A 26,787-nucleotide genomic window follows, 5' to 3' on the forward strand; every position below is an offset into this window, starting at 1 on the left:
TCTTCTCCCTTCCTGTGTAGCTGAGCCACACTCCCTGGCAAAACCTGAGTTCATTGTTAGCAACAACTCTTTATAAGGCTGTTCTTTTCTTCTGGAGAACTGGGATAACCCACTATCTTTTCATGGGTCAATTAATAGAAGCTCACACCAAGCGAAAAAAAGGGAAAACGCATGAGGGATCATGTCCGAGCCCGCCCCGTTAAGGGGCGTGTGAAGAAAGGATTGACAAATGCTAAAACCAATCAACTCTTGGAATATGTGATTGACAGGAAAGCTAGCCAATGGGCGGGTAAGCTCGGAGGCGGCGGAGAGTAATGGTGGCGGTTCAGGATGGCGGCAGGTTTGACCGAGGAACGGATGGGATTTCGGGTGTTGCAGAGACTGATGGTGAGGGGAGAGGAAAGGATAGGCGTCGGTATTAATGAGGGAGGCGGCCGGGTGTCGGGGTCCCGTCCCGGTTGGTGTGGCAGAGTTGCAGCGCCCAGCGGCGGGACTGGGCCCAGAGCGGGCACCGGGCTGCGGGAGCCCTGCCCGCGGGACCCAGGACCTGGGGGGACACAGGCGGCAGTTCAGCGCTTGGAGAGCAGGGGAACGTAATAAAGTAGGAGCAGGAGTCGGCCACTCGGCCCCTCCAGCCTGCCCTGCCATTCATGCCCCAAACATAATCTCTTTACCAGTTTTCCATCGCCCTGAATTCCCCCGCTTCCAAAAACTTATTTACCTCTCCCTTAAGTACCTTTCATGATCAAGTCTAAAGATTTAAGACATCTTTATTAGTCACATGTACATCGAAACACACAGTGAAATGCATCTTTTTACGTAGTGTTCTGGGGGCAGCCCGCAAGTGTCGCCACGCTTCCGGCGCCAACATAGCATGCCCACAACCTCCTAACCCATACATCTTTGGAATGTGGGAGGAAACCGGAGCACCTGAGGAAACCCATGCAGTCATGGGGAGAACGTACAAACTCCTTACAGACAGCGGTGGGAATTGAACCTGGGTCACTGGCGCTGTAATAATGTTATGCTAAACAACCCTCTGAGGTAGAGAATTCCAGAGGTTCACCATCCTCTGCTAGAAGTCGCACCTACACACCTTAGTTTTAAGTGACAGCGCCCTTGTGACGATGTCTCCTTGTTCGAGACTCTCCCACTGGTGGAAACATCTCAGCATCTACCCTGTCATGCCTCCCTGGGATCTTGTATGGTCTTATGTACTAAAGATAGTTGGGTGAATCCCATTGCAAGTTTTGTTGGGGAGGTTTTGCAGGTGCTGTGCAGAGTCTGGTGTCAAATTGCAGCATTAGTAGAATCTGGTGTTGTTTCATGACCCAAATTAGTTGGGTGTAGCCTGCTGCTAAATCCAAAATTAATGTAGTATAACTAGGGGTCAAATCTGGATTAGTGCAGGATAATCTGATGTAATTTTATGCCCTGAATTCATATTGTGTAATGGTCTCAAATCTTGAATTGGTGGAGTGTAATTCAGAATCAGGTTTATTATCACTGGCATATGTTGTGAACTTTGTTGTTTTGCGGCAGCAGTACAGTGCAAGACATTGGATCTCAAATTCTGAATTGATGGAGTGCAATCAATTCTCAAATCCTGAATTAGTGGGATGTAATCTGGTCTCAAATTCTGAATTAGCATGGTGTAATCTGGTCTCGCATCCTGAATTAGTGGGCTGTAATCTGGTTTTGCATCCCGAATTAGTGGAGTATATTCTGTTGATGGTGACAGTAAAGGGTTAATAGGGTTACTGAAGTTGATGTTGTTGAAGTTTTATTTGTTTACTCTGTACTTTTCCACTGAGTTCTTAGCATGTTCATCTGTGTGAATGTGATAAAGATGTCCATATGGGTAAGAGTATTCAACAAATATGGGCTCTTTATGTAGCTGACTGTATCACCTCTTGATAAGCTATTGTATGGATAGCCATGTTTACAACTGATAATTTTGAAAGGTGTTGGTACACTGAAGGGTCTCCGTTGCATGCTTGCAATAAAGATTTTCTATTTTCACCTTGCTTCTTGCTCAGAGGTTCTTTGTCCCACAACAGAGTTGTCATGTCAGATCCTGAATTAATGGAGTGTACTCTGGTAAAATCCAATCCTGTGGTGTGAATGCATCCTTATTGTCAATGCTTGATGGTGAAAATTAGTTGTTAATTTACTTTGCAAATTAAAAGGTTGGTTTATCCATAAATTGAAATATCTTGAGTTACTGAGTGATATTTCAAGAACAGTTACTTCCCTGCAACCATTTGGCCCAACTAGCAAAACCCTAATCTCTACAGTTTAGCAACACTATGACCACTTTGATCACTTTGCATTAAAATGGACTTTTTTTGTTCTAATTGTGGTCTGTCTTGTAAAAATTGTGTTTAATTTGTGTATTTCTTGTGAATGCTGCTTATGTGATGCCATGTGCCTGTGATGCTGCTGCAAGTAAGTTTTTCATTGTACCTGTGCCTACGTGTACTTGTGCATATGACAATAAACTTGACTTTAACTTTGATATTATTTCCTTTTGTTCAGGCAGGATGCAATCTTTCACACGTATCAAGCAAGGTAGTTTTTGCATGATTTCCCTTAAAAATGCTGCACTAGTTGAATAAAATTATGGAGACACTTCTGAATTTTGTTTCGGAAAGGAGATTCCTAGGTCCACTTTAGCCAATTGGCAAGAATGAGAAACAAACGGAAATGCTGTCAAGCACCATCTGTAGAAAGAGAAAGATGCTGCTTGACTGGCTGAGTTTTTCCAGCATTTCTGTTTTTGTTTCAGATTCCAGCATCTGCACTTTTATTTGTTTTCCATCACCAGGGAAGAATGAGATGGTTCTGTAAATAAAAATGTACAATTAGCCATTCAACTATTAATCCAATGATAAATGAAATAAATTTGTGGTAATTGACTTGGGTTGATGGGTGATGAAGATCAGCGTTGTGGTACCAGAAGTTGTATCAGTTAAGAGTTTATTTTACTTTCCTCACCCCTCCTCTCCCCATCCCCCTGTCAGGCTTGAAGTCAAAGTCTTAGAGTTGCACAGCACGTAGTTAAAATTAAAATAATGCTCCTGTTGTAAGCATCTATTATTGTAAGATGGATTTGTCACTTACTAAATTATTTTGTTATGGTGGAATCCAAACTTTTTTTTATTGTCTGTAGCCTAGAACTGTTTCACAAATGGGCAGAAACTTTTTTGTTCATTTTTGGGATCTGAGCATTAATGGCTTGGACATCTATTGCCCAGCCTAATTCCCCTTGAGAATGTAGTTGAGAATGGACTGTGCAGTCTTTCTGGTGAAGATACTCCATGGTTGTGTTGGGGAGGGAGTTCCAGGATCTACACCAGTGACAATGAAAGATCAATAATATATTTCCAAGTAAGGATGGTGTATGACTTGGAGGGGAACCTGCAGGTGTTCCATTCCCTACTGCCTTTAGCCTTAGTGGCGAAAGTGGTGGGTTTAGGAGGTGCTGTTGGAGTAGCCTGGGTAAGTGACTAGTGCATTTGGTAGGTGGTACACACTGGGGTCTCTGTGCATTGCTGGTGAAGGCAATGAATGATTATGATGGTGCATGGGCTACCAGTCACGTGAGCTGCTTTGTCTTGGATGATGATGAGCTTGAGTCATTCACTGCTGGATACCCAGCCGCTGACCCCTTCTTTAGCCAAAGTATTTATAAGATTGGTCCAGTTGAGTTTCTTATCAATGAAGAGGCCCAGGATACTGATGTGGGAGATTTAGTGATGGTTGAATGTCAAGATGATTGGACTCGTTTATTGAAGGTTGTCATTGCCTTACTGTTGGTGTTATTTGCCTCCTATTAGCCCATGCTTGACTACATCTCGGCCTTGCTGCAAGCTACTGCGGGACTGCTTCATTTGCTAAGGAGTTGCAAATAGATTTGAGCATTGCACAGTCATCTTCGAATATCCCTACTTCTGACTTTGTGAAGGAAGTAAAAACGATACTGGCATGAGGAAAAGTATTTTATAAGGATGGAAGTTATGATGAATTTATTGCTCGTACTTTGGTGCTAAAATATTTTGAATACCCAAATTCTCAATCCTAAAATTTATTTGGTCAACTTTCCCCTAAACTATTCTCACAGGTGCGCAATGCAGGCTCATGTATGCCCATTTTCAGTCATTCTGCTCCAGGTGTGCATGGTTACTTAGCAGCTAGAAACCATCCCAATTATACGTATCTAACAAGAGATACTTTTCTGAACTTTCATTGACTGATGACAGCTCCAATCCCACTGTTATCAGACTCTCGAATGGAACTCTCATATGCTAAAAGATGAAGTCTTGATCTCCCAATCTACCTTGCATGGCCCTTGCACTTTATTTGTTAACCTGCAATGCACTTTCTCTGTAACAGTAACACTATATGCTGTATTCTGTTTTTTCTTCCCTTTGTACCACCTTGATGTACTTGTGTATGGAATGATCTGTCTGGATGATATTGCAAACAAAAGCTTTTTGCTGTATCTCGGTACGTGTGACAATAATATTCCAATTCCAATTTTAGAATACTTGTGAGCAATTATTGCTCAAGTAATATTTTTTGAGTACTTGAATAGCTGATTACCACTACTGCTCTCCTGAGTTAGATATATTTGAAGAGCTTTTTTTAAACTAAAAGAACAATCCAAAATCCATCATGGTTCTGAAGCATGTTCTCTATTGGCTAACTGAGGAGGAAAATATTCAATGGATTTTTGTAGTTCAGTTATATCTTGCATACGTTTTGATCCTCTGTCCACATTAATCTTGTTCCTTAAAGTAAGATGGGTGATTAATATGAAATGCTTTATACATTGTGAACTTACAAATTAATTGTGAAGTATAAAATAGATGCCCACAATGCATCATTGATCTTGTTCATCTTAATTGACTTAAATGGACTTTAGAATATTAATGAAATTACATAGAAATGTATTGCTTTTAGATGTATTTTTTTTCTGTTTTGAAAGGACTTCCGGGGACTTTCATTGTTTAAAAATATCATCAAGTTTCCCTTGTCCTATCCTGATGTTGGTGATATTCTTTTAGGATGTGAAATGCCCACTTGTGGAAGGAATCCGAGTGGATGATTCAGATGCAGTTATTCAGTTACTGTGCACGCCAGGAGAGGACAGACTTCAGATCTTAGAATGGTTATGCATCAGGTACTCAATGTTCATACTTAAGTGTTGGGATTTATGAAATGTTTGCTAATATTTTGTATTTAAGAAGATTGAAGGAGTTGAGATGGGGCCAGAGGTGAACCTTGTGCTTCTTGTCTGATGCTTGCAGCAGCATTACTTTTTTCTTACTGTAGTTAGCAATCAGCAGTGACAAATGAGAAAACTTAAAAGTGCAGTGTTACTTAAGATATCTTTATTAGTCACATGTACATCAAAACACACAGTGAAATGCATCTTTTGCGTAGACCTGTTCCCTGCAATTTATATAATAGCCTGAATCCTTTAACTGGTCACCACATCGGTCAGGTATTAAATATTGGTCAGTCCTGGGTCTCAAACAAGGACTTTGAAGTATCTAAAGCTTGGGTCATCGTTTTGTAATGGGCTGTGAAAGATGCAGGAAACCTTGATGGCCAAGATGAAACTTTAATGTATGGCTTGCCAATTTGGTGCTTTTTCAATATAATTATGACATCTGCAGGTCATTTAGAATGGCCAATGCTGGAGCTGCCCTCCCTTCAGAATGACTCACAAATTTGAAATCCACAACCTTCTGAGAGAAGAAATTCCTCCCCAATAACATCTTAAGTGGGCAACGTCTTATGCTAAAACTTTGTTCCCCCAGTTCTAAATTTCCCCAAAAGAAGGTATAACCTTTCAGGTTCTGTCTCATCAAGTTTCAGAATCTTTTATGTTTCAATTAGAAAAGCTCCCATTCTGCAAACTACAATGCATGTTGATCTATCCTGCTCAGTCCTTTCTCATAAGACAGTCCATTCACCTTGGGAATCATCACAGAACTGCTCTATAATACATTTACCCCAATTTTGTGAGCTCCTATTTTGAGATGTGACTTTCTATATGGGTTCTTCTAGAAATTCAAATACACTACCTCTTGTTCCTTTTATCCACATTTTTGCTACATCTTCAAAGAACACTAATAAATTCACCAAGTATGAATTCCCTTTCATAAAACCGTGTTGTTTCTACTTGATTGTACCACGGTTCCCTAAATTTTCTTGACATTTGCAGGTCATTTAGAAGATAATATAATTGCGCAGAGCTAACCTGGATATACGAAAGAGTTTTAGAGCTTTTAAGTTGTAACTAGCAACCTGGATGGGGGGGGGGGAGATCAAGTATATTAGGACTTTCAATTGGCTTGCGATGAGCTGCTACAAAAGAGGATTTTAAATCCCTTATGGGAATGGGGTTAATCCATTTGGGTGGAGTGGGAATCGGTTAATGGACAGAAAGCAGTGGAAATAAATGGGTCATTTTCAGATTAGAAAGTTACGATTAATAGGTTGCTGCAGGGATTGATGCTGAGGTGTGGTTGTTCACAACCTTTATCAACAATTTGGATGAAGAGATCCAAAACTGTTGATACAAAACTGGGTGGCAGAAGGATGCAGAGAGGCTTTCGGGGGACACAAAGGGACTAGGTGAATGGGTGCAGACATGAAAGATGGAATATAATGTGGAAAAATGTGAGGTAACTCACTTTGATAGAAAAAATAGAAAAGCAGAATATATTACTAAATGATACGTAATAGAAAGGGATCTCCGTGTCCTTTTCCATGAATCATTGAAAGTTGATGTGCAAGTGCAGCAAACAGTATTATTACGAGAGGATTTGAATGCAAAAGATGTTTTACTGAAATTATAGAAGCCCTTGGTTGGACTGCATCTGGAATATATTGAATGTATCTAGCGTCGGTATCTAAGGAAGGAGATATTTGCGATAACGAGAATGCAATAAAAATTCACCAGATTGCTCGCTGAGATGGGAGATTATCCTATGAGAAGAGAATAAGGAGACTAGAGTTTAGAAGAATGAGAGGTGGTGTCATCAAAACACAGTAAGAATAAATAGGACATTTTCAGCTTGAAAGGCTGTGCTTTGTCAGGTGCCACACCATCGCTACTGGGATCCCACCTATTCACAATAATATCAATAACTTTGATGAGGAGACTTAACAGGACATGACAGAGTGCACACAGGGATAATGTTACCTCCTTGTTCCTGGTTGCCCCGGCAGTCCTCTCTAGAGCCAGTCTCAAAAATAAAGAGTTGGTCATTGAAGACTGAGATGAGAAGAAATTGCTTCATCCAGAAGGCAGTGAATCTTTGGAATTTTCTACCCAAGAGAGTTGTGCAGGATTGCTTGGTATACTCAAAACAGAGGTCAATAGATATTTGGATATCAAGGGAATCAAAGATATGGATTTAGTACAGGAAAGTGGAGCAGGCATGCGGGGCTGAATATCCTAATCCTGCTTCAATTTCTTATGTTGTTCTGTTATGTCTTGTTAACAGTTCCTTGATGAGGTATTCCAGTATTTTTCCAACTAGCCTACAGTTTCCTGTTTTCTCTCTCCCTTCTTTCCTGAAAGGGGACAGGGGTGTGATATGTTTGTGGTTTCCAGTCATTTGGGATCTTTCCAAAATCAATGTAGAATGAAAGCTGTTGGTGTTTGCATCCTGAAATGTATGCAAATTGTTGGGAACATTAACTTCGCATTGTTGCACATAAGACTTCACAGTATGTAATCAAAAGAGGCCCGTAGGGACGAAGTGTCTTTACAACCTTGATGTACTACTGGCTTATTGCTTTTAATGAGGTATTGATTTATTTTAGCTGTTAATGCATATTTTCTGTAATTTAAATATCTGATATCACCATGTTAGCCTCTCTTGATAGCAAAAGAATCAAATCAATTCCTGTTTGTTTTATAGCTCCGATCCACGGCTCAAAAGAAAATTTGAAGAACTACGTTATAAATCCATGCAGGACTATGGAACAGAACTTGTAATAAAACGTAGGATGTTTTCCTAATTTTCCTGGCGCTTATTGTAGAGCAGAACTTTATAGTCCATGGCATTAGAGTTTCAATGATTTTCGTTTTTTAGTTCTCCGAACATTATATTTTCTAATATTTTATATATCAATTTACTTTGAGAATGTTATTTTGAGGATAAATGGTTTCTGATCATTGTTTAAAAAAATCAGTTTTTTAAAAAATATTTATTTTGTAGTTTGTCTTCCTGGAAATGGCATAATCAAATTCCTGTTATTGCTGTCATTCTAAAGCATGTATAAAATGAATTTTGTCTGAAATTTATTTTTTATCAGCACTTATTTGGACATCACTGCTTGAACACAAAAAGGAACCTTAATATTTACAGTCTCCCCTCCTTGGACTCTGTCTTTTCCTCTCGTTGTCTTGGTGAAGCAGCCAGCATAATCAAAGACCCCACCCACCTGGGACATTCTCTCTTCTCTACTCTTCCATCGGGTAGAAGATACAGGTGCCTGAGGGCACATACCACCAGTCTTAAGAACAGCTTCTACCCCACTGTGATAAGACTATTGAACAGTTCCCTTATACAATGAGATGGTCTATGACCTATGACCTCACGATCTACCTTGTTGTGAGCTTGCACCTTATTGCACTGCACTTTTTCTGTAGCTGTGACACTTTACTCTGTACTGTTGTTATTTTTTTACCTGTACTACATCAATGCACTCTGTACTAACTTGATGTAACTGCACTGTGTAATGAATTGACCTGTAAGATCGGTTTGTAAGACAAGTTTTTCACTGTACCTCGGTACAAGTGACAATAATAAACCAATACCAATACTTAAATGGTATAAATAATCAACATCAACTACATGGTGAATTTTAGGGTGGTCGTTTGTTTTAGTTAGTTTAGATTGCCCTAAAGGGGAATGCTGATACAGACTGGTTGGGTTGAGTTTTTTTGTGATTTGTTTATATCTCCAACAGCAAGGCAGTTAAGTGTTCATTGCTCAATACTAATTTGATTAGCTTTTAGTTGTAGTCTGAGCAATTGGATAAATACAATAGCAAGCAACACTCTGCAAGCCCCTTGTATGTGAGCGAATTGCTTCCACCATTCAATAAACTGAAATGAAAGTTATTTTGATAGCAGCATGTTTAACATGAATTAGAAATCCTTTTGCTCTGGTTATATATTAGTGAGAAAAATAAATCTAGTGCATCTGACTGCTTCCAGAAAACAATCTTGCAGTTATTTAAATTCATTTTAACCTTTTTGAAAATCTTCTGTTCCTGATTCCCTAATTACCAAAGCGTTTTGAACATTCATGTCTGAATTTCTTTACCGCATATAACAAATATTAATTCTTAAGCACTGGAAATAGCATATCTCCCAAGTGAAAACAGGCCAGTTGATAATGATTTGAGGCTGCATGCGTTAAGTTTGAATGACATCTTTGTCTAGATGGCATATCATATTTGCTGAATGACCTACCTAGTTAAAGTGAAGTTTTGAAGTTGATTTGATACAGTGTGCATTCCAAATCTGCAAACAGGCTGTTCTGAGCAAGCATTGGTTATCTTTAATTAGAAACGACTGTTTTCTAAAATTTCACATTAAATATAAAATGACTTTTGTGATTTAATTCAGGATATCTGATCCGTCCAAGTGTTTGCATTGAAAATGTGCTTTTTATGGAATACAGGATAATGTTCTTTTTGAAACTATTTGGTTGAGAGATATGACTGAACAATGCAGTATATCTAAAATCCTTGTGTCTCATTTTAGAAGCAATTTACAGAATGCCTTTTAGGAATACAATCTTCAGAATTCTGTTTTTTTTTATTGTGACACCCACACAAAATGAATGCAGTGAAAAATTAAAGAAAGTCATGATGCAGTAGATCTATGTAGCTGGACTAGTGGGAATAGGCCATATGGCTTCACAAACCTACCTTGCTATTCAGTATGGCTGATTCACAATGGCTGAGCCTGTGCTCAAGCTCACTTTGCTGTTTGGTTCCCAAGTCTCCCTATTCCTTCATGTCCAAAAATCTCAGCCTTGAATATACTCAAGAACTGAACATTCACAGATCTCCCAGGTAGAGAGTTCCAAACTTTCTTAACCCCCTCTGGGCAATGAAATTTCCTTCCTTGTCTCAATCCTAAATGGCCAGTACTTTTTCCTGAGTATTCTCCTTCAACCTTGACTCATCTGCAAAACAAAAATATCTTCTTGTCCATTCTGTCAATCCCATAAGAAAGTTTCTTCGTTTCAATGAGATCATCTCATTCTTTTAAACTCTGGTGTCTATAGGCCAATCTTCATGGGATCTCTTCATTAGGACAGCTACTTCATACCCAGAATCAATCAAGTGAATCTACACTGCACTGACTGCAAGAGTATCATTCCTTGAGTAGAGACTAAAACTGCACACACAATACATTGAATAAAATCTCATCAAAACCTTATGGAATCTTTGCAAAATTTCTTTACTTTTATATCTCAACCTCCTTGCATTAAAGACCACCATATAGTTACCTTCTAAATTGTGCAAACCAATAAACCAAAACCTATCTATCTATGAATATTTACATTTCTGATTGTTTATAATATTCTTATTTCTATTCTACCAAAATGAATAACCTCACATTTTACCATCTTGTACTTCATCTGCTGTCTCCTCGCCCTCACGCTTAACATGCCTACATCCTTTGCAGATTCTTTGTGTCATCCTCACAGCTGACTTTTGCACTTAGCTTTGTATCTATCAAGTAGAAGCCTGGATACATTATACTCTGTCTTTTCACTATTAAAGTAAATTGAAAGTAGCTGAACACCTCAGCACTTGAAAACAACCACTTTATTCTTGTTTTGTTTTCTGTCCTTTAACCACACCTCCATCTATGGTAATATATTACCCCTAATGCTGTGAACCTTTTTTTTCAATGATAATCTTTTGTATTTTTTCAAAACTTCAAAAACATTATATATAGTACACCACTCTGATATACCCTTGTATCCTGCTAGTTGCATTGTCAAAATACTGTCAGATTTTCAAACATGATTCTCCTTTCAATAAACCATTCTGCCACTGTTTATTAAGATATTCTAAATGCCCTGTTAACATATCCTTAATGATGGTTCCACCATTTTGCCAATGACATGTCATACTGGTCAGACTAATTACCTGAATTTTTTCTCCATGTTTAAATAATGTTTCACATTTGCTGCCTTTCAATTTGCTGTATCTGTTCCAGAATCTGAGGAATTTAGAGAGACAATCACTAATGGACATACTATTTCTGGAGCCACCTCTTTTAGATCCCTGCCATGTAGGCTACCAAGTCTATCCAGGGGATTTATCCAGTTCTGGTACCTTTTCATTTCTCCAGTGCTTGCTCTTCAGTGGTATTACTTTTAACTTGCCCTTGGTTCCCCTCAATCTCTACCACATTTAGTGTATTTCTGGATTGATAAGAAATCTAAGCAGTGCATTTTCTAAGTTTATATGTAAAGGATATCATACTCATGATGTAAAATTAATCTGCTAAACGCATACCTCTATTTCACAGAAATGACCTGGCATGGGCATAGCATGGGACTGTGCAATGTGGAGGACTTTGATATCTTTAGGGTAATATATCTTTTGTGTTTTTTTTCTAACTTTGATAAATGTAGATTATTTGAATTATTTAATGATTATTCCAAATTCCCTCTACACTTGGGAAGTTCTCACTTTGTTCTTTCCATTAATGTATAATTTAATAGCCAGTCTTTGAGTTATCCCTTGTGTACATTTACACTCTTGGTCTGGTTTGGAAATTCTGGGAACTTCTTCAATATACAACTTACATTTTAAGGTTAAGTTCCAAAGTCCTTCCATATGGGATTTATATTTTTCCACAGAGGAAACCATGGAGTCTATGCCAGCTCTTAGAGCAATCCTATCAATCCCATCCACCCACATATTTCCCTGTCACCTTTTCTCTCTCATCCTGGCTCTCTTACCATCCAACTACAATAGGGCTAACTTACTGTAACCAGCTAACTACCAACTAGCGCACTTTTGACATGTAGGTGGGAACTATTCACACATGGGGCAAGCACAAGCAATCATGGGGTAACTGACAAACTCCAGAACTCCACAAAGTCAGGAACCTGGGTCGCTGGAGCTGTGAGGCAGTAGCACTACTTGCTGCACTACAATATTACCATATGAGGACCAATGAACTGAAGTGCCTTGAACATTCTTTGGTTTGTAGGAAGTATATACCTTGCCCCAGGCAATTTTATTTTACCATTGCTCTATGGAGTTTGGCATTGATTTAACTCTGGTACTTAGGAAGTCTAATGATATCTTTTTATGGGCTGTATTGCCATCCCAGCTTGCTACCCTGCCTGTATGGATTTAAATTTTTCAGATGTAGATGATCAGATAAGCTGACCTTCTACAGCCAAGGTGTTCAGCGAGGCCTAGGGGCCTCCACGCAATCTCAAGCACAGTATTCAGAGGCTCTCTCCCTGGAATGTTCAATGGCTGTCAAAGGCTTTTTAAGTTCTAAAATTTCTGTGCTGGCTGGAAGACATCTAAAAACTAATCAATAGATGCCAGTAATTGGAAAAAGAAGACAAAATTAATTAAAACTCATTGAATTGCAAATGAATATTTAAATGTATCAAGCATTTGAATGCGGTTAGCTTTTCTAAAGGTCAGCAACCCCATTCAAATGATGGGGCATTGTTTATTTGCCAGCCTTCCCAACTGAGGGCTGGATGCATTGTGCATCCAGACCCTCTTTTTAGTGTGTCATTGCTGGGTTCAAAGGCAAATCCAGTGACAGAGTGGACTCTCAAATGCATTAGCATCTGACTTCCGTCTTTCAGTGTGCACATATACAAGTCTAAGATGTGCTGTAGAAGAAATGGCTGATTGTCAGCAGGTTGTTCGACAGGGAACAATCATCAGCCCAGACCAATGTTTATGCTAATCCTCGAGCATTATCTTCTGTGACAACTGTATCATGATTATTCTGTGACCTTTCATAGTTTCTTTTCTCTTAGTTACTAAAATTATCTCAGTGCATGCATGATCGTAAAAGCTGACCTTCTTTACAGCCTGTATTGTGCCAACAACATTTATCTAATTAGTAAATTATTTTTGTGACTTGATAGGATGTTTAAATTCTGTCAGAAAACCTTGTGCTTTAATACTGTATGTTATCATTATAGATTGCAATATTGTGGACTGCTTGAAATATGACATGGCCAACACTTGCCAGGCAATATAATACCATGTCTTCTACCCATAGCTCTGAAGTTATTGGAGTCTTGCAGTACCACTGATGTAAATATGCTTTCATTGGTACTGTTAATTCCTAAACTTCTCATTACTCACATAATCAGCCACCTGATTTGTTTTGCATTGTACTCTCTATGCATAATTATACAGGTGGATGTGCCAATACTCCTTGGAGGGTCCAGGCCAATTTAAAAATGTTGGTCTGAAAGTTGCTTTATTAATGACGTATACTGCAGGTTGTCACCCATGATTCATAACATTATAATGTTTTCCTTGTCATTATTAGGGTCAGGCAAGTCCCCTAAAACAATTGGTGATGATGGATCAGATGTTAGGTGGCCTCCAACAATTTAAGCATGTTACCGCATCAGCCTCAACAGACGTAGAAAGTATTATGTAAGTAGAGCAATATTTGTCATTAAATCCTCATGTTGCCTTGTTTTATTTTATAATTCCATCATTCCTATTTCCTTAAATAAACCTGATGCATCGCGCTCTTGGGTGTGGAGTGCATATGTCACAGGATGATGTTGACAGCACTCGGCAGTGATGTCTCAAAATTGATGCATCACAAATATTTGGTTTATTCCTCGCACATTGGTTACCTCTATCACGGCATGGAAATCAACTGTCATAGTTGCAGTTTTGTTTTGTGGTAGAAGAATATACAGAATGTTTGAATGAGATAATAAAGCAAGGATCAAAGTATTTTGCCATTAAATTTCTGTTTGAATCTTTGCAGTGGTTCACTAAAAAGAAAACTGAAGCTTGCACAATGGAAGATTTACATATTTTTGTCTCCTTTCTAGTTTCAGAAGGTATCAACCTCCTCCTTGTTGATCTTCTCTCCAGTCCTCTTCCTGTCCCTGTCTGATTGTTGATAGGACTTTTTGAAGAGGGTGTGCTGAAAAAGCAATGTCTAAACCACTTGGCATTCATACATGCCTCCACCTGTATGTATTCCAGGAACGTAATTGTGAGCCCTTTTTTCCCATGATGATGCCATTTCGAGCACACCTAATGCTGTTTTATATGATACAATTTGGGTGGGCACAGACTGTTTATCAAACCTGGGCTCCAATAACTGAGTTGTTCATTACCTTGCACCTTAGAATTTGTTACATTGTCTAAGTTGGTAAATTTTCCTTAAGGACCAAAGCAAACTGTTTATTTAAAGCAATGCATTGGTATGCAGTCTCTTCACCCTCTCTAATCCTTTCACTATAAATTCTTATTTCCTTTCGCCTATAAGTGTGAAATTTTTTAACTGCAGACTTGCATCAGTTGCTTCAAAATTTAGTCGCTGCACCTTGGCCTCTAATGCGGAGAGAGTGTGGTGCTCTAATCATATCTCTGCTGCCCAAAATGCTAAAGATGTTGCCATGTAACACTTAAAGAATAAAATGTCAGAATGTATAACCTTTAAAATAGGGACTGAATTACATCCACATTCTTCTCCACTTAATTTGTCCTTAAAACCAACATATCTTGAGACTGCACATCACAGGAAAATTTCTAGCTTTCTGATTATAATTAACATGTTTCAAATATGTACCCTAGGGCTGCATAATGTAAAACAGTAAAGTCATTTCAGAAGTGTCTGTGAAACAACTGCTATTTGTAATAGTGATTTTAGAATTTCTTTTTCTGCTATAATGCCCTGGGGTTCAATAAAGCAAAATAGTAGGAATGTGAAATAAAAATGTATTAGCATTGCAGTAATTTTTAGCTGAGATTTTAATAGAACCTAAAAGTAATTCTGCGACAGTTTGTGCTATATCTACATGGACCATGAAATGCATCTAATGGCACCCTCATAATTATAATTCTTTTAGTAGAAAGATTGAGCAGCATGAAGGAGTATTGTTGGGAGCAACCTGAAAAAAAAAATTAGAAGTATCCTACAAGAAATGTATCAAATATTAAATTAGCCTGTTGCTAACACGATTTCTCTACTGGTTCTTAACATTCAAGCATTGAAATTTTTGTATTGAGGACATTCACTGGGTCCAGAATCAGTAAACTGAAATATTTACTTGGAAGTTTGAAATATGGTAATCAACTTTTATTTCTTTTTATCAAGGTGTATTAAAAATTGGAATGCCCAGCTGCTAAATGATGTTCTGAGTGATCCCCATCTTCGTTTGCCAGCAAATTTGGACTGTAATTGCTCTCTTGATGCACACAGACTCCTTAAGAAAGGTGAAGCCAACTTTGAGTCACAAGGAAAAATGTAGGTAATCTTTTATTAGAACTCCGCTTTGACAACCTGAATCACCTCTTAAGAGATTATGGCCTGATATTTCACTGTCTATAAAATGAAATGCTGCAAGTGAAACTATAAAATGAAACTTAAAATATGCCCCACTATATACTATCCCATTGTTGTAAAATCCCAATGGCTCAGCATTTAGCTCATAGGGGCCCTATTCCCACACACACTATAAGCACACTGGGCCCTGTTCCCACACTCGCTATAATCATGGAACATAGGACAGTACAGCACAGGACCTTTGGTCCACAATGTCCATACCAAACATGGTGCCAAATTAAACCAAATCTTTTCTGTTTGCACATGATCCATATCCCTCCATTCCCTGCATATTTGTGTGCTTATCTAAAAACCTCTTAAGTGTTACTTTCATATCTGCTTCCACCACTACTCCAGGCAGCCCATTGCGGGGACCTACCACTCTCTCTTGTTTAAAAAAAACTTGCCCAGCACATCTCCTTTAAACTTTCCCCCTCACCTTAAATGCATGTTATCTGGTATTTGACATTTCTACCCTGGGAAAAAGATTCTAACTGCCTACCCTATCTGTACCTCATAATTTTTATCAGCTTCTTTCAGGTCTCCCCTCAGCCTCTGATGCTACAGAGAAAACAACCCAAGTTTGCCTAATCTCTCTTTATAGCTCATACTCTCTAATCCAGGCAGCATCCTGGTATACCTCTTCTGTACCCTTTCCAAAGCCTCCACATCCTTCTTGTGATGGGGCATCCAGAATTTCACACAATGCAATATATCAACAGGAGTAAGATCTAGCAGTCTGGAATATCTGCCAGTTCCACATCACCAAAGTCCTGAGGGTGCCAGATTATCAGTTTTACTGTATAATGTTCACATTTGCAAGTAGTTGCTGCTACAGATTAGAGATGTATGGCAGCTAGTGTATTAATATGGTTAGTCCATAACACAAGTAACTTAGTATGTATATGTTTGTTAAAATGAAACTTGAAATATGCAGATTAGTTCATGAAAATTTCATGAACCAGAAATTGAAAACTTAGAATGTGTTTTTAGTGAATTTTTCCAAATAGATTCAATCAACTTGCAGTGCAGAAGTGTCTGAAGTGTTTAAGGATAAAAGTTTGTTTTGAATTGGTTTAATTCTAGCTCTGTAGGCTTTTTAGGAGTAAACTATGGATTACATAGGCTTTACCAGATGAAGCTTTAAATAATTCTGCATTTAAATGACTTGGATCTACCTCTATGGCAATGATGAAGCATCATTTCGTACCAATGTGTTCCAGTCAAAGCAAAGATGGCTCAGTTTTGGCTTTGCCTCTCTGAACATTCTCCATATATGGTAGCCTTGTTTTCCTCATCATTAATCTCGACAATTTAACCAGCAACATGCTGCCAGTTTCTTTAGCTGAAAGCAGATTTGTTTAGTTTTGACTGAAATTTATCAAATTCCTGCACTAACCTTGCTCACTTTCTGTTCAAGGAGAGCATTCAACTGTCTCAGCCCTACACTCTGTAATACTTTCACTAAACTTAATTCCTATAGCCATCCACTTCAAAATCTTTCTCAAAACTCACCACTAATTACTGTATACATTTGACTGCTACCAGTAATCATTTGACCACGATTGCTAGACTTTTTTTTGCAGGTGAAGTACTTTGAATACCTTGTTTGTTTGAAGTTGTCATGTACTTTTTCGTTGTAATTGAGCGTTCATTTGCTGGTAATTAGAATACACTGTTTCTCTAATTAAACATATGCATTACATGAAATATGTGCATTGTACTGCAGCTATATTTAAGCAAGTTTAAAATGCTCCATTTTCTATTGATAGAACATAATGATCTTACTTAACATGTTTAAATGAAATCAATTCTCATCTGCATTTGGATGATTAATGTGGCATTCTGGGTCCTTGTAATCCTGTGATGTGCAGCAAAAGGAGTTCTCTTTTTAATCTTGGGTGGTTTTGTTTGTGGGGTAGGTGGTTATTGGAAGGAAATGGCTAGATCTGTTGTGGTCTGTCAGTCAATCTCCAGTTCATGTAGAATTTGCTGTATTGCTTAAGACAAAAACGGATTTATGCAGTACCTTTTGTGTTTTTGGGACCTCCCAAATGTTTCATAGTCAATTATGTTCAAAATTAATATAGATAAATGTAGGCCAATGTACATACCACAGAATCTCATAAAAAGCAACTAAATGTGATCAAATTAACACTTTGGTAATTCATGAAGGATAATTCCTGGCTTGGACATGATGGGAGCTCACTGTTTAACCTTGTTTTGACATTTTATGCCCACTTGAGGGAGCTGCTGCATCTTATGTTTAAATCATATCCGAAAGGTGGCCCCTCCAACTGTGACACTCCCTCAATAATGCAATGAAGTTTCACCCTAGATTGAGTGCCACGTTCTTCAAATAGGGCTTGTGCCAGTGATCTTCTGATTCAGCGAATAGCATTGCCACTGAAACAAAGCTAATGCTTGGTGGCTACATTCTATTTCTTCATCCATGAGGTAATTACATTCAAGGTCTCTTCTCAAAGGATGTGAGATTTGTTAAGATAACTTGTGAAAAGATTTAGTATTATATACAATTATTTACTCTGTTTATGTTAAAAAATGATTTCAGGAAATCCTCTCCACCTTCTTTTGAATCCCTGGAGAAATTGTTGACAAAGCTTTCTGAGGAATTAAAAGAAACAAGTAGGCAGTTTGAAGAGATGAAGAAAACAGTAAGTTCTTTGGTGCATTATATAATAAACTGATCTATCCAGAATAACCTTTGTCAGTTCTCACCAAGAAAGAAGCTGTTACTGATCTGAATCTTTTAAATTTGTTTTCTCGTTCATGGGATTAGTTGGTGCTAAAAAGGCCAACATTTATTATCCATTCCTAATTCCCCATGGAACTGTGGCTTGCTACTCACTTTTCAAAGAGCAATTAAGAGTCAACCATATTAATGGGTCTGGAGTCATGACTAGGCCAAAGCAGGTAAGGATGGCAGATTTTCTTCCCTGAAGGATATTAGTGAATATTAGATTTCTTTTCACAACAGTCCAGTTGTTTCATGATCACTAATACTGATGACAACATTTCTAGATATTATTTACTTACTTGAATTTAAGTTCCCTACTCAGCATGGTGGAAGTTGAAGTCACGTCTATGAATCAATTGTAAAGCCCTCTAGATACCAACCGCTCCAGTAATTTAACCATTATTCTATTGTATGCAATTGCACCAGCATGGATGCTTGTCTGTGTGCTGAATCCACAAGCAGCATTAAGCAGTGCATTAGGTTGGGCAAATGAGGAGAGGAAAATGCTTTCATTTGGGGTGAATGTAAAAAAATACCTGAGCCTGAATTCAGGTGAGAGTAGGGTTGAATGTGCCTTTACAAATAAGGAGGAAAATAATATTTACTTTTTGTGGATAGATGGGTATATGAAAATATTTGCATGAGTTTCATAGAAAAGGTGAATGATGTTTATTCTAGGAAATTGGAACACCTTCCCAATTTGGTCACCAACATTAGTAGCTGGTATTCCCAAGTCCATAATTAACATTGATTATTCACTGTTTCCCAAAAAAACTTCAAGATTGTCCCATGATACACTATTAAGACATTGACCATTTCTCTCATTAACCAACTTTCTGTGTCTGTCAAATGAAATCTATAATTAATGTCAGTTTTTCACTGGCCTCACGTCTACTGGAAACTGGTTCAGGCTTGCTAAGGTAATGTTGGATTCGACTGTTTTAAGTAGTTTTTTTTAACATGTATAGTGTTTAATACACCTCAAGTGGCTGCACAAGGAATGGCCGCTTCCTAGCTTATTGGTTTCATCCATCAGGTGAATATGTGTTTTTTTTCATTGATTGATTTGGCCACAGGTATCTAATAGGTTTCCTGATTGGACTATTAGCTAAGGAGTACCTCTTATCTCAGGTATAAAAGATGTTGTTTTTGTTACTCACTCTCTTGCCTCTTATCTCTCTCTTGCTTATCTTGCTCTGTCTCTCTCTTGCTTATCTTGCTTATTTCTCTTGCTCTCTTCCCACCACACACACCACTGCGCCCCCCCCCCCCCACCCCACCCCACCCCCCGGCCCTAGCTCATCTTTAGTTCCTTTTGTCTTGGCTCATCTCCTAGTAATAAAGTTAGTGCCATGTGCTCTCTGACTGTTTCTTTGTTTTAAACTTTTCCAATAAAACTTTGTGAAGCACCAAGTTGTTTTCAACTCATTCTTGGACTTGTGAAAGAACCTGTGGATTTGAAAATAACCAGATCCGACAGTAATTTTAGATGGATTTTTACAATCAAACTGATGAAGTCTTTGTCTAACCATTCTGGGAAAGATCCAATCCCATGCTCCACAGTTGTAACACTCTGTGCCATTCAATATCTCAATGTCTGTTTGCACTCTTTGAATAGTGTTACGTACCAGCAACAAAAGAAAAACACAGAGTCATGTATAAGTGTTAGAAACTATTTTATCAATAACTGCTTATGATAATAAGAAAGAAAAAAAAATGTCAGATATTAAACGTTAACCCCCAAAACTAAACTCGAAGTGTGTGTGTGGCAAATTCCAAACTCCAAGTCCAGGATAGTTCTCAAAGTTCAGTTCAGCGAGCCAAAAGGTGAAACATGAGCAAAGGCTTTTGCAAAAACCACTGTTGACTGAAGAGAAAATGTGGAGAGAATTGAGAAATTAAAAAATCCAAATATTCCACAATGGAACCCATATGACACCTCAGTCACTGATGATCTCCACTGCTTTGTTCCGAAGTATCTGCCACCCTGAAAGGCATTGGAGACGTGGCCACCCACAGAAAAACCTGTTTCCTTCTACAGGTTAACGACAAAGTGGACTCCACTGGATTATTCCAAAAATCCATACGTGGATTGTAGTGACAGACACAGTTATTGTTTTTCATCCATCGATACAGGGACCAGTAGGCAGTGTCTCTCTTCCTCTCTCTATCTTTTCTGACTGAACCAAAACATCAGCACGTCATTATCTCCTGTTGTTGTCGTAATGACGCCACACACACACACATACTACTGTACTATGTCTTAAAGGGACATTCACCAAATAGTAACCTAATCCGTAACATTAGTAAGGAATTGCCTTTATAATACTATAATAATTTTAAAAATTTGGATTATTTTAATTTTTTTTTAATAGGTTGCTTTCATGGGATCCATGGAAAGTAATGATACCGTCATTCAAACCTTGAAGCTCACACTTTCAGATTTTCACCAACTGATGACTGTGTTTTCCCTAGCATTTGAGCATGAATTTGGTGTAAACTGTAATAAAGCCCCACCTCAACTTTGCAACTATGGACCACTTTGTAAAACTGTACATAAGCTGCTAACGGCTTGTACCAATGTAAGTTTCTCGCTTCAGTATGTGATTTCTTTTAAGTACAGAGATTGTTGCATCTTGATCATTGTCTTCTGTTTATTGATTGCATAGTGGTATGATAGCCCTATCAGTCAGAATACCCCAAGGTGATGAGAATCTGTTTTTGAGAGCTGAAATATAATCTCTGATACCAGCCATAGAAATGCTTGGCTCAAGGGAGAGCACTTAGATAATTTCACGATAAGTTCATAATTGTTATTTATGGCATTTGGGTGCAACTTTTTAAAAACAATTATTTGTTTAAATCCAGTCTGATCTTAGGTAATGGTTTTTAACTCCTGTTTGAAAAGAAAGAACCAAATTTTTTGCAGTAATGTTTGAATCTAGGAAAGTATTGTGGCTTTGCATTAAAAAGGCTTCAAATCCATCCCAGATTGTGTAGAAGGTAGATTTGAAATTTGATGTTGCTAATCAATTGGTTTGGTTATTATAAAGAATTATTGAATGCATGACTGATTATATAAGCAGGCAAATAATGAGTTTCCATCAATAAAATCAGATGCTAATGTATGCATGGAAATGTACCTGGTTCATTGTTGATAAAGGTTTTTTCCCAGGCTTGGGAGAAATTATGACTTTTGCTTTCCACCTAACTGATAGCATTTGTCTACTCATCACACATGTATTGGAGAGATCAAGAATGTCCTGAATTGCAAGGGGGTCTGGGGTCCTTGGTATAGCATCACCTCAATGAATATGTCTTCTACAGTTGCTGCCTTCTCATTTTTGAGTAGACCTGTGCTGTCCGTTCCGCCTGAGTAATTGGGTGTTAGGCTTTGGTTATTTATCTGATGGTGTAAAGTGACAATTATGCTCTTTAATGATGAAGATACGGAATTTAGTGGCTGGACAGTATCTAAATTCCACATTGCTGATAATCCTACAATTCTTTATGAAGGAGCTTGCTGGCTTGGCAGAGATAAACACCACATGCACAAAGTTGGAGACGATTGTCAATGGACTACAGAAAGATGTCATAACCTGGGATGATGGTGAAGTTGCTACACTGCGTGAGTAACAGGATTGTTTCAACCAACATTTTTTCCGTGTGAATTTCTACTGCATCATCTTTCCAGCAAGAATTTGTTTACAGATATGGAGAAATATTTAATGTTTGTTTTAAAACTCATGGGACATAAATTTATTTATCAATAACTGTTACCTGATGTTAAAATTGTGAAGCAAATTTAAGTTTTGCAAGATTACATAAGTGTGCTTTTAATTCTTATCAGTGTCTTGGACATGTATTTTTTCCAGTTCCACCTAAAGTTTATTTTTCATTAATGTTCGCTATAAATTAATTCAGGAGCTGAAGTACAACAGGGATTAAGATTTCTTTACTCAGATTTTATGAGGGAACATAATTTTTTCATGCTGTTCCATTAATCCAAGTCCCCACAATAACCCCTTTTAGACCATATGCAACCTGTGACAGAAAGATTCACCATGCTATTTCATCTTGGGATTGTTTTGGCTGTATCATGTTTTTTCCAGCTTATATTGGAAAAATATGACATCATCGACTTTGGTACATGAAACAGAAAAGCGAAGAATTTTTAAAATGGTGACAGATTGGGAAAATGTTTGATGTTTGAAAGGACATAAAAGCCACCTAACATGTGGCTGCTAGAAGGCAAGGTGTATGTTGAGCTTTCTTAGAAGAAATTTGTGTAAAGAGTAAGAATGTTTTACTGCAATTTTGTGGGGTCTTGATGAGCCTGCACTTGGAATATTGTATACAATTTCAATCTCCTTGCTGTACAGGGAGTACAACAATGATTCACGAGACTGGTTCTTGGGATAAAGGGTGTCTGTATGAGAAGCGACTAAGTAGAATGGGCCTGTATTCTCTAGGTTATAGAAGAGTGAGAGGTGAACTCACTGGAGTGTACAAAATTCTTTCAGTGGTCGACAAGTTGGATGTAGGGAGAGCATTTCTCCAAACTGAGAAGTCCAGAATCAGGGATCAGTCTCAAAATAAGGAAGTAGGCCATTTTGTGGCTTATAATTGGAAGGTTGAGGCCAAGCCTAGAACAAAGATGAGAATTTTTTTCACAGTGAAGGTGGTGAATTTTTATAATTCTCTACCCTGCCACGGTGTAGAGGTTCAGTCACTGAATTCTTTCAGAACAGAGATTGTTGATAAATAGATTTCTGGAACCAAGAGATATAAACAGAAAAATGCCACCAAGGTAGTAGATCAGCCATGATCTTGATGAATGGTGAAGCAGGCTTAAGGGACTCAATGATCTGGCTAAGATCTGAATCATCAGTTATAAGATAAAGTTTGTGGAATAAGAGGCAGTTTTGGAAGCGGTAGGTAGTATGATACATGTTGCTTTGGGAAATCACTTCCGATGTGCATAATTAGATTCAGTAGCTGACCTGCACAGGATTCGTCTGGTTTGAGTTACAATACACTATGGGTGAAATTTGTCGGCAGGATAAGGTGAAACCTACAGGTGAAATGTGATGGTGATGGGGGGGGGGAGCGTGGTGGGGTGGGTGGGTGGTGGGTGGAATCTCTCAAAAGCTTATTGGTGATTAATTTGGGAAGAAAGACCTTGTATCAAGCAACTTGGGCAGAGTGGTGTTCCTACTGATGACATGTTGATTGTTCATCATGTACACATTGAATCGATCAAAGAGCCATTGACTTATAAGGGGTCCTAGCTATTGTAACACTTCAGTATGTTGTCTACTCCTACTGCCTTGTCATATTTCAGTAGGCATATGTTATCAGTAGCTGAGTTAGATCTTTGGTTCCTTATCTAATTCTATACAATAACGTGTGATGCTCTTTGTTGTCTCTTTTATGTGAACACACGCCATTGTTGAATAGTTTGCTGGTAATATTTGATGGGCTGTAATGGTTGATTCTAAGAAGGGGCTGAGTTATTATTCTTTCTGTTAGAGAGCAAGCTGGTTAGATTTTGAGCTTGATGTGTCTAAGATGTATTTTGGGCAGCATCCCCTTGGTTTGGAATAGCTGGTGCTTTGCAGCCCTCGCAAAGCTGTGGTTAATTCTCATGGGTAGCTGTGAAGTCTCCAACCCCTTCATTGTCTTTGCGAAGGGACCTTGGTTCTTTTTATATAACATCTGTAGAAGGGAATGTTTTGCACCATTATGCACAGGAGAAAATATATTATAATTATCTTGTAATGGTGGTTTCTGAATTGAATACATTAACAATGATGTATCAGCAATGTATTTTTGATACTTGGAGGAATGTTGCTGAGGTAGATTCTTTTGAACTTAACTGACCTGAACTTAAGTTTATTTGATTAGACATAACAAATAAGTGTTGGAAATATTCTTTTTCCAAAAAACACCAATTTCTTCTCCTAAGTATGACCGTAATCAAGTGAATCACCAAAAATGGTCTTGCCTGACATGACTTTTACTTGCAGTTTGTTTATATTGTATTGAACTGCTCATATAATTTGCATCCATTAAATTATCTCACTCTTTGTTTATTGTACTCCACCACCACTGGTCTAAAATGTTCATTGTATGAATAATTACATATCAAAGTAATGTGTATTGGCATTAACCCAAGAGTACAAACAAATGGATTTTTTTAATATCTTGAGACATCAAGTAAGTTAAGGACAAATATAAACTGCTAATTTCATGAAAGGATTTCTGAATACTGAATATTCGTGAATTTTATGCAGTAACACTACCACTGAAATTGATCATGCCTTTTGTTCTTTCAGCAATACGGGTTAAAGAGATGAAGAGGAAATATGCAGATTTTCTGGAAGCTTTTCAGAGCCATGCCTAATGAAGTTGTACTTCTGCACGTACATAGTGTATTCTTTTAATGATGACTCTAGCAAAGCTCTTCTCACCCACTGTTTGAAAATAAAATAGTTTTTTATGAAAAATATTCTAGATTGTAATGTTTTGTAAGACTTTCTGTATGATGCAGTAATTTGATGTAAATTCGCCATGATTATTAAAAATAAGATTTTGTGAAGTCAAAAATATCTAAGATTTGTTAATTGGGGTAGCATTGTACCTAAGCATTTTTAAGTATAGCAGCCTTGTGATTTATTTGTTTTATGGTTAATGCTGTACATGTCCTAACTGTGAAATTGCTGAGAAAATGCTTTCCATTTCACTTTTACTGCGAATATCATGTTAGAAATGTGCAAAGGTGCTACTAGTTCATGTTCTTCAAACTCTGGGCACAGTATTGTAGCTGCCAGCTGTGTGTCATTTTAACAGCCCTCTAGGCTTTCGGACAGGAAGTTGTGAGTACAAGTCCCAACCCAGAATTTTGCATATTGAAAGTTGTCTTAAGTTGACATTCTAGTATAGTTCTGAGAAAGCATTGCATAGTTGGTAGTTCTACCACCTTGATGAGATGTTGTATTGTGAAGAGTCATGGCTGTCACATGACACCACTGATCACCTGGTCGAAAGTAACATCACAGTCAATCAAGGTCTGGCTCCACCCGCCCATTAGTCCACACTTGACCATTGGCCTCTGTAAACACCTGTGTACCTGACGTTGGGCCATTGGCTTGTTTGAACTACCTGGGCTGGACCACCCAGCACTATAAAGAGTGCCATGTGCGTGGTTCTCTCTCTGTTGATTGCTCTGAGGAATCGTGAAACAATGCTGAAGAGACCATTGTGCACTTCCATAGGGTTAGGAGTGTCCTAAAGTAGATTCCCAGTATTGTAGAGCCATGCTTGCACTGAGTCGAGGGGTGGCAGGCATTGTGTTGTTTCTTCCTTGATCGTTTGTACCCAGTTTGTTGTGTGTGCTTGTGTGCATCTCACCCTTGTTGCGATTTCCCCCCACGTTCGCGATCACCAGTGTGCGTGTGTGTATGTGTGTGTTTGTTCCCGTTTATCCTGTCCCGCGTTTGTCTTTTATAAATAAATCATTTTAACTCCAAAGACTGTGTCCGGAGTCCTTGTCCCTCGAGACCCTCAAATCTGTTACACAACAGATGTTAAACTAAGGCACTGTCTGACTCATGAATGCAAAACATCCCACATTATTTCAAAGAACAGTGGGCCTGGTTGTGTGGAGCATGCACATCCATTAATAAATCCTTTGATCAACGTCACCAAAACAGATTTATCTGTTCATGATAATCTTGTTTGTGGGAGCTTTACATGGACAAATTGGCTGTGGTGGTTCCTATATCATAGGAGTAACCACATATTTAAAAAAACTTTAGTAGTAATTTGGGAATTTGTTGAAATGTCTAATAATATCTGAATTTTAACATTTTTACGTACCTCAAAGTTTTATTTTTTTCCTGTAACATTGAGTAGTATATAAGTTTTATTTAAAACACCTGTGTAAAATGTTCATCTTGATTGCCTTAAAACCTGACTGAATGTACATAATTTAGAATGTTTTTGGATATTAAGGAAATGGTGGCACTGAGGTAAAAGATCAGCCATGATCTAATGAATGGCAGAGCAGGCATGTGTAGCTGAGTGGCTACCAGCTTCTATTTCTTATGTACAAATACCACTCATATAATAGGGTTGAAGTTCACAAGAGAGATACATACCTCTGGTTTATTATTGGTGTATTATTGTCACATGTACCACAATACAGTGAAAAGCTTTTATTTGAATGACATCTGGATGGATCATTCCCTACATAAGTATATTGAGTATATAAAAAGGAAAACAGAACGCTGAATATAATATTACAGTTACAGAGAAAGTGCAGTGCAGGTAGACTAATAAAATGCAAGGGCCATGAGGAAGTCAATTGGGAGATCAAGATTTCCTCTTTTAGCATGTGAGA

At 38.1% G+C, this 26,787-nt stretch overlaps 1 protein-coding gene across 1 annotated transcript; it reads left to right on the top strand.

Annotated features, from left to right (window-relative positions):
• The first annotated feature begins 314 nt into the window (after positions 1–314).
• Positions 315–26,170, top strand: haus7 (HAUS augmin-like complex, subunit 7). The gene is made up of 12 exons (XM_052038390.1): positions 315–387; positions 2,539–2,571; positions 4,493–4,509; positions 5,070–5,185; positions 7,944–8,026; positions 11,588–11,649; positions 13,601–13,710; positions 15,398–15,547; positions 18,198–18,300; positions 20,759–20,965; positions 21,900–22,011; positions 24,722–26,170. Exons 1-12 carry the CDS (start codon positions 315–317, stop codon positions 24,787–24,789), a joined length of 1,134 nt encoding a protein of 377 aa, XP_051894350.1. The 3' UTR covers positions 24,790–26,170.
• The last annotated feature ends 617 nt before the right edge of the window (positions 26,171–26,787 follow it).

The sequence above is a fragment of the Pristis pectinata genome, chromosome 25 (genome assembly GCF_009764475.1).
Source record: "Pristis pectinata isolate sPriPec2 chromosome 25, sPriPec2.1.pri, whole genome shotgun sequence".
Classification (NCBI taxonomy): Eukaryota; Metazoa; Chordata; class Chondrichthyes; order Rhinopristiformes; family Pristidae; genus Pristis; species Pristis pectinata.